The sequence below is a fragment of the Gobio gobio genome (assembly GCF_949357685.1).
Source record: "Gobio gobio genome assembly, chromosome: 5".
In the NCBI taxonomy this organism is placed as follows: domain Eukaryota; kingdom Metazoa; phylum Chordata; class Actinopteri; order Cypriniformes; family Gobionidae; genus Gobio; species Gobio gobio.
This window is the reverse complement of record NC_137101.1, coordinates 13,569,723-13,581,850: the sequence shown is the minus strand read 5'-3', so window position 1 is coordinate 13,581,850 and position 12,128 is coordinate 13,569,723. Positions and strand designations below refer to the sequence as shown.

The 12,128-nt window shown below is 38.8% G+C and overlaps 1 protein-coding gene across 1 annotated transcript in view; it reads right to left on the bottom strand.

Moving 5' to 3' along the window:
- Positions 1–2,111: 2,111 nt before the first annotated feature.
- Positions 2,112–12,128, bottom strand: part of pcloa (piccolo presynaptic cytomatrix protein a) — a gene marked incomplete at its 5' end in the record, with an annotated part of 57,400 nt that continues 47,383 nt past the window's right edge. The window contains 6 exons of the mRNA XM_079818103.1: positions 2,112–4,940; positions 5,025–5,170; positions 6,328–6,462; positions 8,119–8,174; positions 8,376–8,517; positions 10,985–11,146. Of these exons, the coding sequence (XP_079674229.1) occupies positions 4,797–4,940; positions 5,025–5,170; positions 6,328–6,462; positions 8,119–8,174; positions 8,376–8,517; positions 10,985–11,146 (785 nt within the window). The 3' untranslated portion in view covers positions 2,112–4,796. The remainder of the gene's footprint in view (positions 4,941–5,024; positions 5,171–6,327; positions 6,463–8,118; positions 8,175–8,375; positions 8,518–10,984; positions 11,147–12,128) is intronic.

Below are 12,128 nucleotides of genomic sequence, written 5' to 3'. Positions count from 1 at the left end.
CCTCACAAGTGTCAGCGGAGCGTGAGCAGCGCGTATTTTCGCTGTACGCTGACGCTAGTGACGTGAAAGAGCATAGTCGTTGTAATTTAAAGCTGCAGTCCGTAACTTTTTTGGGTTAAAAATGATCCAAAATCATTTTTGAGCAAGTACATAACCAGCCAGTGTTCAATACTATCTGTTTACCTTAGCTCGATTTACAACGTTAAGCTTAATAAGCATGTCTTTGCGTCATTACGTCACATCTGTACACACAAAGAAGGTGTCCCGGCTAGTAGGCTATATTGTGTGTATATTGTGTGTACAGGATGTTGGAGGTGGAGATTTATAGCCTTTTCTCACAGCACTTGATATAAATAAACGTATCAATTTGATGGCGGATCTAGAAAGGTTCAAACACAATCACCAGTGACAACTGGAGATTCACCCGTTGTAAAATGCAAAAGACTTTAGACTTTCGAGGTGCGTCTCAATCAGCTCCCTAGTTCAGTAGTCAGGGCATAAGTCAATGGGCAGACTCCCTGATCAGTGCCCTGACTACTGAACTAGGGAGCTGATTGAGACGCACCCTCGGAGTGGCTACAGAAAAAAAAGACAGCAACCGGGCCTATGCGAAAACAAGGATAAGAAGGGCTTTTGAAAGGTGGCTTGGACGCAGAGACCGCTTTTTTCTGCTGGACAAGACATCTCAATGGTTAAATTATCTAATAGAAACACACTTGTTCGTTAGTTCACAGTGCATTAACTAATGTTAGCAAGATTTGAATAACGCAGTAAATGTTGAAATTAACATTAACAAAGATAAATAAATGCTTTATAAGTTCATTATTAGTTCATGTTAACTAATGTAGTTAACTAATGTTAACTAATGAACCTTATTGTAAAGTGTTAACATTAAATTTATGCTATGCTGATGTTGTTAACATTAACAATTTATAAACAAAGTATAATTTGCACGTGTTGACGTGATATGATAAGCGGTCGTTATTTAATCATCGAGATTTACTGCAATGCTTTTTTCCCCAGCTGGTCAGAACAAAAGTGGATGTTATCTACTTGTTCAGATGACATTTTCCAGTGAAAATTCTTATGTTGGTCATACTTTCAAAAAGTATAATCTGTGATTCTGAATGACAGTATCCACACCGGCGCGGTGACTGACAGTCACGCATTCTCCTTAAAACATTGGATTCCTCCGCGCTGTGCCGTGACCATTCTTCTAGAAGCGCATTTGTGAGGTCAGGCACTGATGTTGGACGAGAAGGCCTGGCTCGCAGTCTCCGCTCTAATTCATCCCAAAGGTGTTCTATCGGGTTGAGGTCAGGACTCTGTGCAGGTCAGTCAAGTTCCTCCACACCAAACCCGCTCATCCATGTCTTTATGGACCTTGTGCACTGGTGCACAGTTATGTTGGAACGGGAAGAGGCTATCCCCAAACAGTTCCCGCAAAGTTGGGAGCATGAAATTGTCCAAAATGTCTTGGTAGGCTGAAGCATTAAGAGTTCCTTTCCCTGGAACTAAGGGGCCAAGCCCAACTCCTGAAAAACAACCCCACACGATAATCCCCCCTCCACCAAACTTTACAATTCGAGCAAGTACCGTTCTCCTGGCAACCACCAAACCCAGACTTGTCCATCGGATTGCCAGACAGAGAAGCGTGATTCGTCACTCCAGAGAACATGTCTCCACTGCTCTAGAGTTCAGTGAGGGTGTGCTTAACACCACTGCAGCCGATGCTTTGCATTACACTTGGTGATGTAAGGCTTGGATGCAGCTGCTCGGCCATGGAAACCCATTCCATGGAGCTCTCTACACACTGTTCTTGAGCTAATCTGAAGGCCACATGAAGTTTGGAGGTCTGTAGCTGTTGACTCTGCAGAAAGAGTCACTGAGCTCCTGAGAGCGACCCATTCTTTCACAAATGTTTGTAGAAGCGTCTGCAAGCCTAGGTGCTTGATTTCATACACCTGTGGCCATGGAAGTGTTTGGAACACCCAAATTCAATGATTTGGAGGGGTGTCCAATACTTTTGGCAATATAGTGTAGAGATAGATAGTCAGATACGAAAAGTGAAAGTGGCTCACAAATGAATTCACTTAGGCTACAGAAAAATTGTACATATATCATTTAATATTTTGACTTGGGGCATTAGCCATTTATTACAGCACAATTTGCATAATTTATCAATACCGTTTGTGTACAACCACAAAAACCATGACAGTTTGTTTTGTTTTGTTTTTTCATCCGTTTACATTAAGTGGAAAACCAGACGGATTATACAAGCATATCTTTGTACAGTCAGCATACATATTTAGATTTGATTAATTTTTCATAATCTTTTTCTCTTTTTGTAAATAGAATCTGGACACAAAAATAGTATGAACAAACCACCAACAAAACATGCAACATCCAAAGTGAAAACACCATACGTTTCCTGATTCTACTTTGAGTCAGTAAGGTCAACATCTGTTCTATATTATACAGGGTTAAACTGGTGTCTGTTGTGCAGGTCAAGTCCAGTCCATCAGAGGCAAGCATGGGGAAAGCTTTTACCCTAGTGCATGTACAACATGTAACACACAGATCAAAACACAATCGCTCTGCTCCTTTCCCTCACACATGCTCTTCGTTGAACCAGAAAACTAATACAAGATCATATTTGTACAAAAAGAAAATTATTATTTGTATTTACATGGCTTCTTTTTGTTTATTTTTCTTTGTGTTGCAGAGGTGAAAGAGTTGGTGTGGCAAAGTGAAATTGGAGCATGCATGGATTATTCAAAGGAGGCTGCGTATGAATTCATGTGACCATTTGTTATACGATGCTTTTTTTGTAAACATAAAAAAAAACAACAACACACATTCTGGTAGATCAGAATATATAATGAAAGCTGAGCATTGTATATAAAGCTGAGTGCAGTGAGATAGTTGTGTTTCCAGACACTGTGTTTGACGGGACGAGAATGACGAACCAGTCTGCTGTGTAACTGCTTGTAAACACACATTTTGTTATGTACATAACTAGCAGTAGGCTAATTGCCCTACGTTTTTGCAAACTCATCGTTACGTGACCTCAAAATAGCAATAAAAAATTAATAAAACAAGCATCAAGCAAAAGACACAACCTGTATATATATAAACAAACATATTTACCATGTGAAAAAAAATCTACAAAAATAAAAAAGTCCTCATTCTTAATGCTTCATCTGTCCTCCGACCACTAAACAATAAGCACACCAGATGCATTTTCAGTTGCATAGAATAACATACACAGAACCTGCGGATTTTGGTAGTTTGGCACAGGTTAAAGGTCGACTTAACCCTTAACGCTGGACGTTTGAGTGAAATATAAGTGCTTTAACCTGTAAAATGGCTGGGGTATGTGTTGTAAAGGTTTTATCCATACATCAAGGCATAAAAACATAATAAAACAACATATAAATAACACTAATGGCATTTAAGTGTCTGCATTGCGAGGTGGCCACACTTTTCTGAAAGTATGAGATGGTGCGCTCAGCGTCTCAATGTCTAATTTTAGACAGGTAAACCGAGAAAATGATCTGTAAAATTAAAAATGAACACATTGTGACGTCATCACCCTGATCCTCGTTGCCTTTAAGCTGAACCTGCTTGATCAAAGATCAGCCAATAACGTTTAAGCAAGGCCTTTTTCATCAAAACCTGAGTGTTTAGGAGTTTGTTTTTAATAAAACATAATATCAGCATTGTATCAGCAATATGATGACTTCAACATCTGGACAGACACTACATTGACCCATTCAAACTCTTATCCTCCAGTAATCGAGAGAGACCGATGCGTACGTGTTTGACAGTGTTTGACTGTTTTAAATGGCAGGATGTTTCCCTATCAACCTACATTCGTAAAATGCTAGACACAAAGTGCAAATCATATAACAGTGCTGGATTTGACATTTTCAACTGATGCTGCTGCTGCATATTGGAGATATTTCGTCTTGTCACATTCATCAAATGAGAAATCAGCAAACATTTTCTATTCATTTCTGTGTGAGTGATAAGAAACCGGCAGTTTAAATTCTTTGTTATTATCCACTTCTTGATTCCTAGAGACTTAGGGCTCTGAAAGACAAAAGTGTTACTTCTGTGAGCGGAAACTGACACAACGAGTCATCACAACACCCAATAAATCATATTTCATTCATTTCAATCTGTCTATAATATACCATAAAATACTCTTCTAATCCATTAATAATATGCTTTAAATATTAGTTCTTTCAACACATTATAACATCCGAGAGGTAATGTAAAATAACGATAAATATCTCAACTGAATTTGTCTCTATCATACAAAAATAATGTATATGATATCTATCTCTATCTGTAAATAATCATAATGTTCTCATATGAATAATGCACAAACGGGGAATGTTCACTCTATCATCTAACTGTCTTTTCTGGACGAATGTACACATATTATTATACATACACCGGTATAAATATGCGTCGATAACTGTGAGTGATTGTGAAAGTGCATGTACACATAAACGTATGAACATTGTGTGAATCTCCAGCTCAATTTTTTCGAGCTTTTCCCAATATAGAGATCTGCATCTTGTCACTAAAGGTCAGATCTTTCCTGTAAACACCATTATACACCTGTTTCTCCATGGCTTGGGTTAACACAATCACACGTGCCAGTGCAATCGGGAAGCTCCCCGTGTCGGCTCTCCAAATTCAGCTCAGTTTAGTCCCAAAGAGTGCGGCAGAGATGTGCGACTCCACTGCCTGGTCTGTCCTCGCGCCTAATCCGACCGCCATCTTTAGGAGTGGATCTGAGCCGTGCTGGCCAGCAGCTTGTGCCAGCTCACCACCCGTTTCCGCAGGTCTACCTTATCCAGCCACACGTAAGCTTCGCCAATTAGGGTCTTTTTTACGAACTTGCCTCCATTTGAAACAAGAAAAAGCTGCAAGGATTGGAATAGATATGAGTCACTACTTTAAGCTGGATCACAGTTTATGCATGTGCTCGGTGTACATCGATGCCGTACCTGAATGGAATGACCTGTGGGGTTCATGCAGAAGCGGAACGTTTCGTTGAAAGACGGTTCGCGATCATGACGACACACCCTGGTCTTCTTCTTGATGATTCTTTTCTGAGTGGCCACATTCACCACGTAGAGTTTCACATACAGATCTGTAAAAGAACATCAACAGTAAGTACTGAGCTTACATCTATGAATGCCTGTTTCTTTATTATAGACATCTCTGGAAGTGCAAGGGCAACCATCCTTTAGAACGTAAAGGATAAGTCTAAACATTTTCAACTCAAAATATAAGAAACAGTTGATTGTGTACTTTAGACCTATATTGTATAATCTTTGAGATTAACGTTTTACACGTACATGAGGATCAGCGTACAGTGCACGTGATTGAATTTCGTCATCAGAAGAGTACGCTTGACTGAATGCGCACCGCCAGATTTTTGTAACCGGTTGCAAATGCGCATTTCATTTTTTTTGCAGTATTTACATGGGTTGTAACCAAGCGGCAACCTCCCGCTGTTTCTCTTGAAGCCAATACGAAAATAACTTAAACTGCAATTCATCAACTGGCTCCAGAAGGGAGCAGAATATCATTGAGCCCCATGTTAAAATGCCCAACTTTACAACAGAACAAATTGTGGTTTTGGTCTATACGGCTAATTTTGCCCTTCATGACAACTGTGAGAACTGCTCTTCAGAATCCTATGGGTGACGTCACGGACACTATGTCCATATTTTTTTACAGTCTATGGTTGTAACTAGTGGCGAGAGATTGCTCAAAACTGCTCATGTGTCAAACGGCTGTGAACGTGTACGAGTCAAAAGAAGTAACTATATAAAAGAAGTAACTAAGTATACTTTCGGCTTCAATTGTGACAGAAATTAAATTCTTGTCTGTTAGCTTTGAGGCTAATGCTAGTATGTAGCATCATGCTAGTATGAGACATGCTAGTATATTCCTAAATTTTGACAACAGGGAAAATGGGCCAAAAATACTGATGACTTATGTTGCACACAGGCGTTGGCAATTTTTTGTCCAATCAAATGCTTGCCATCGATAAGCAATAGCAAGTATCAAATGTAGTTTTTGCTGGGCTATGATGTAAATTAAAGTCTAATGGTTATTTTAATAAAAACCCCTTGGATATGTCCCATCCTAATTTATGTCAAAACTATTTGTATTCACCACATAGAACGTTTTGGAAATTTATATCAATGAAGCAATATGTGTATCAACTGTATGTCAAATTGACTTAGCCTATATGTTAATAAGCGCGAGTGAACGTGTTTGCAGTCAAAGTCTTCTTACCCGGGAGGTGGTCGGGAGACTTGAATTTGTAAGTGATGTTTCTGCACTGTAGGATCTCAAGCACCAGGTGTTCTCCCTCTGTCTTCATCTCCTTCTTTAGGGCAATTTTTATCTCCCCCATCACCTGAGTCTTACCTAAGCAGGCACAAACACAGACACGTCAATATCTCAGTTCTTCTTCCTATTTCTTATCTCTGTATCTCTTCCTCCCACATTCTGTGAATCTCTGATCAGCATGAGGAGCATAAATACAGTGATAAAGAACACGTCATAGGAAATAGATTAATCCATGAGGAACTATATTATTCCACCATTAGATAAGTCATAGATTAATATAATATAATTGCATGTTTATACTATATATATATATATATATATATATATATATATATATATATATATATATATATATATATATATATATATATATATGTATATATATATATATATATATATGTGTATATATATATATATATATATCTTATTTATAAATATCCAATAGTTACATTATCTATACAAAATACACACACACACACACACACACACACACACACACACACACACACACACACACACACACACACACACACACACACACACACACACACACACACACACACACACACACACACACACACACACACACACACACACACACACACACACACACACACACACACACACACACACACACACGCGCACACACACACACACACACACACACACACACACACACACACACAATTTTTCAACTAAACATCGAAATAAATCTAAATAATATATTAAATTAACCATTTAAACTAAATTACTGATCGAATTATTGATCTAAAGCCCACACTGTCACTGTATGATAATTGAAATGAACTGATGACATCAGCGTTTTTTTCCAGAATGGCTATACAGCTGAATAAAACTATGCTGCATTATTTTCCTGTTTAACACTGTAAAGCTGCTTTGAAACAATCTACATTGTTAAAAGCGCTATATAAATAAAGTTGACTTGACTTGACTTGACATATATATACACTCTAAAAAAAAAAAGGTTCTATATTGCACCAAAAATGGTTCTTGGCTCGTAATCATAGGGGAACCTTTTTTAGTGCTATATAGCACCAATTTTGGTGCTTCAGTGGTTCTTCAGCGGTTCTTCAGAGGTTCTTCAGAGGTTCTTCACCGGTTCTTTGACTAAGGTTCTATATAGCACCTCCGAAGAACCGCTGAAGAACCACTGAAGCACCAAAATTGGTGCTATATAGCACTAAAAAAGGTTCCCCTATGATTACGAGCCTTTTTTTTTAGAGTGTATATAAAACATATTTTTCATAAATATATACATGCATGTGTTTGTATTTTGTATACATAATAATTATACACAGCACACACACATGTTATGTAAACACAAACAAATTCTGTTCTCATCACAGTAATAAATTACATTTTAAAATATATTAAAATAGAAAACAGATCTTTTTTGAGAGATAATTTAAGATTTTGATCACATAAATAATAAATACAGCCTTGGTGGTTATAAGAGGCTTCTTTCAAAAACAAAAACAAAAACATTTTAAAATTTGTACAGACCCCAAACTTTCGAACTGTAAGTTTACATGAAACTATAATCTAATATGATTTAAAACAATTATATTATATTATTAGATCAAATATATCTATATCATAAAGTAATTAAATTTCTTTGCTGCAGAATTATACGGTCAAAAACACTGCTATTGACACATATACACTGCTACATGCACATATAATCACAAAACCAACATCCCATGCAAATATTACCCTCTGCATCTCCATGAGCGGATTTCACAGCTTCTGTGCCGTTTGGAATCTTTCCACTGAATAATAAACAACATCAGAGTACACATGGAGTGCCAAGAAAATGGAAGGATTTTAAATAAATCATTAATAAATCATAGATAAAAAGTATTTTAGATATACTACCAAATAAAACCAGAAATAAAACTAGACTATTTAAAAAAAAAAACATAATTGATTAGCAATTATTATTTCTGAGAGTCATACGGAAAAGCACTCACAATCTGGGAACCTGGAAGATGGCGCTATCCACCGCATTGGTCCCGCCCTCTTCATCCAATAGGCTAAAGGCACTGCCACTCAGACCGCTGTCCAATGAGGCTGCAGTAACAGGAGCATCACCAGATCTATGGCTGCGGGACGCTGTTTTTGAAGTGGACTATGTGAGTTGCACGAGTCACACACACTACTTACGACTGGCAACTATCAGTTATGGGTAGATGTCCACATATCCACTCCCAACACATACACACACATACACACAATATATAGGCTACTGGTACCGCTGGCAACATTTAAAGAAAGCATGACAGCACTCCATAAATGAAAGGAAATATCACAGACAGAGATATGCTAAGCGGACATCAGATGACAGAAGCAAAAGCACAGACAGAACAAATTAAACTGTTAATTAGTAAACTGTGTGTTTGAGTTTTGCTCATTAAGTGTTTTGCCTAAGTAATTACATTATGCTAATTATGTTAGCATTATGCTAAGTTTATTTTAATAGTGGTTACTTGCATTTAATCAAATTAGATTATTTTAATGTCGATGCATTTCTGAGAGTGATGGCGATGGTGTGACGTGGGATGCATGATTTTGGCGCGTAATTCATGCACACAGTCTTTTTCAAACAGATTCAGCAACGGTAACGGTAACACCCAGGTATCTTATGAGACTCTCTTGGGATGGTCAGGGGGTCATCAGCCAGTGTTCCCTTCTAGAGTGTCCTTTCACAGTCGAGCGCTACTGTTTTGTCCCCTGGTCTTAGGGAAGCACGTTGCTGGACTGTTGAATGAGACTGAGACTCGCTGCATGAATTTCCTGTGAAGTGGCAAAGGGCGAATTCCAGTCGGAAGTGAGCATCACTAGGCCCTACTCACTCTGAAAAACTGAGCACTTTGAAGGCTGCATGGATTTTGAGCAAATATGTGTCACTGCTTCTCCACTCAGCAAAGTTAAGGCCTGTTCACACCAACAGAAAGGTTCGGTAAAAAAAATATGTCCGATTTTCACATCGATTTGTCTATTCAGACCAATGTTGCCAAGTCTGTGGTTTTCCCACGGAGTTGAGCTACTTTTAAGTTGTAAAATTTTTTCCCGCGGGTTTATTTACACCCCCGTGCATGTTATTTTAGCGCTCCAACACCCCACAAATTCAGTGGAGAATTCAGCTGGCCGACGGAGAAAATCACATTTAGGCTTTTTTTTTTTTTTGCCTGGCAAACCAATACGGGGAAAAAAGCAGTTAAAATGCAGTTTCACACTCTGGCAGTAGGTGGCGCTTACAGAAAATCTTTTTTATTAATATTCTTATGTTTGTTAAGTATTTGATTTGCAACTTTCCATTTCAGACGCCCAGAAACAAGTCAAAAAGCAGTTACATGTTTTTAAACAGCCGTTCAGATTTTTTATTCGCTACAATGTTTTTAACCTTCACCCCTCCCTCACACTTTGTAACAATTTCATGCGTAACCATTTTAATTCAGCTCAAAATATCTTACATTGGGTGTCTTTGCTGACCTCTTGTGGAACAAAATAATATAACATGATATTTCATGACTCTATATGGAGCAAATGAGCTGTTCTGCTGGGTCCTAAAGTCATTTCACTTCCATATGCATTCAAATACACATGTAGACATTATAAAATACATTTTCTATGTGTATTGAAACATTCCTCCCATTCCATTAATTCTTATGGGGGTCAAATTGACAACACAAAACTAAATTCAACTCAGTAATTTTTTTTGTGTACTCGTGGTTCAAGTACGACAAAATCCCTCGAAGAACACTCAATTTTTACGAATGTTTTAAAAATGAGTTTCGGGTCACAATGACCCGAGGGAAGAATGAGGGTTTTAAACAACAGCAAATACGAAAGTAAAGAGAGCCGGGTCCGGATTCTTCCACTGCTATTCACTGTCACTTAACAATATAGTCTGTTTGTAAATGCCTTTAAGTCATAGTTATGTAACAGCAACGTCTCCAAGCACATTGTAACTCTTATTGGTTGTCCAATTTTCTTCACAGTGCAATGGAAAAGGGATTAGAACACCTCTCCATAAAAATGTTCCAGGCGAATGTTTATTGAACCATATCTTTTGCAACATTCATCTTGGTGTGAACAGGCCTTTACCTTGATAAAAAAAATTCATGCTAATGTCTATTAAGACATTTAAATATTGTTGCTTTGTGTCTTTAATTCAAATGTATTTTTCAACGTGTGTTCTTATATTGTCTTCTACTTAAATATGTAAAGGAATATTTAGTCCTGAGAGCAACTGAGGGTTTCAAAATAAATACATTTCTTCAGGATTAAAAACAAATCTTGAAGATATACACCACCAAGGTTCACATGATCATAAACTGCAAATTTAGATTATTGAACTAAATTTAGATTCTTGAACATCTTCTGTAACGGTGCTGTGTAAAGGGTTCCAGTTGCTCACTTTCGTTCGGAACGACCCTTCGGATAGCGTACCCTTCCCGCAGTGACTTTTGTTCCTCTAGTTAGATGTGCGTTAGTAACTCAACATCCTCTCGCTCTCTCTCTCTCTCTCTCTCTCTCTCTCTTGCTGTCATTGGCAATCATACGAGACAACTCTCACCTCCGTCCGGCTGTGGCCTCTCTTCAGACATGGCTCTCCTGAGGGTCAGGTGTCGGCCGTCAGGGATCTCATTGGCCGGCGACTCGGACGGGGCTTTCTGAATGGTGAGCACACCAACTACGCTGTGCCGGTGGTGCCTCGGGTCGAGGCGGCCATTTTGGGCTGGGGCCATATATCAGCCACGGGGTGGGGGGCGAGAAGGAGGGGAGGTTTGGAGAGGGGAGAAGGGGGGCGAGATGGAGACTCAGAGTATGAACTCGTCACAACATGGACACCACCAGCTTTTACTGTAGGTCATAGTCACATGCAGCCACAGTGCGCATGGCCCGGCATGGGCTGACAGCGTCGACTGAGGTGCAGTGTAGGCCAGCGAGAGACGCAGAGAGAGTGGAGGCAGGGTGGGATGGTGCTTTAAGGAGTGGGCGGCCACATGCACGGCCATCTCGGTGGTGAGGGGTAGCTGCTGAAAAGCCGGCCGTCTGGGACAGAAAACAACTCAATGGGATAAATAAAAAAGGAGTTAAAAGAAAGGTTGTCAGGGCTGTTTTGAAGAGGGCAAAACATGGTGCTATGTGTTCTGTGTTTATCAGGGATGATTATTCGCTCTCTAACTTTAATAAAGTGGTAAAGTCGGTTTTAAAATAACCTCATAAGCAAGGTTTCTGTGGGGTAAAAGGACCTGACGTGTGCAGTCAAATCTCACAGTGATTGACAGGTCTAAGTAATCTTAGTTAGCATCATGTGGAAGGCTGATGGGCGGCAAAGGGCATGACTAAGTCACAAATTGTTTTTGTTCCTTCACATATTTTAGCTGGACTCTACATTATTTTATGCGTATTGCGTGTTTCCTGGGAATCAAACCCGTGACTTTGGCTAGCGCCATGCTAGCTGCACTGCAGAAACACTTTCAAGGTTTAAAGCATCCCTTTTAAGGATGCACTGAAACTATAGAAAACAAATCATATTTTTTGTATTTCACATATATCTATAGTATGATAGTTTCATAGTTTAGCTCTGTTACCTGAAATGATGATATACCGACATTCCTTTATTTATTATTTTATTAATTAAAACACTAAATTTAAATGTTTTCTGAGTTGTTAAAAGTGTTAAAAAATATTTGTGTGACGTGACGTGTTCCCAA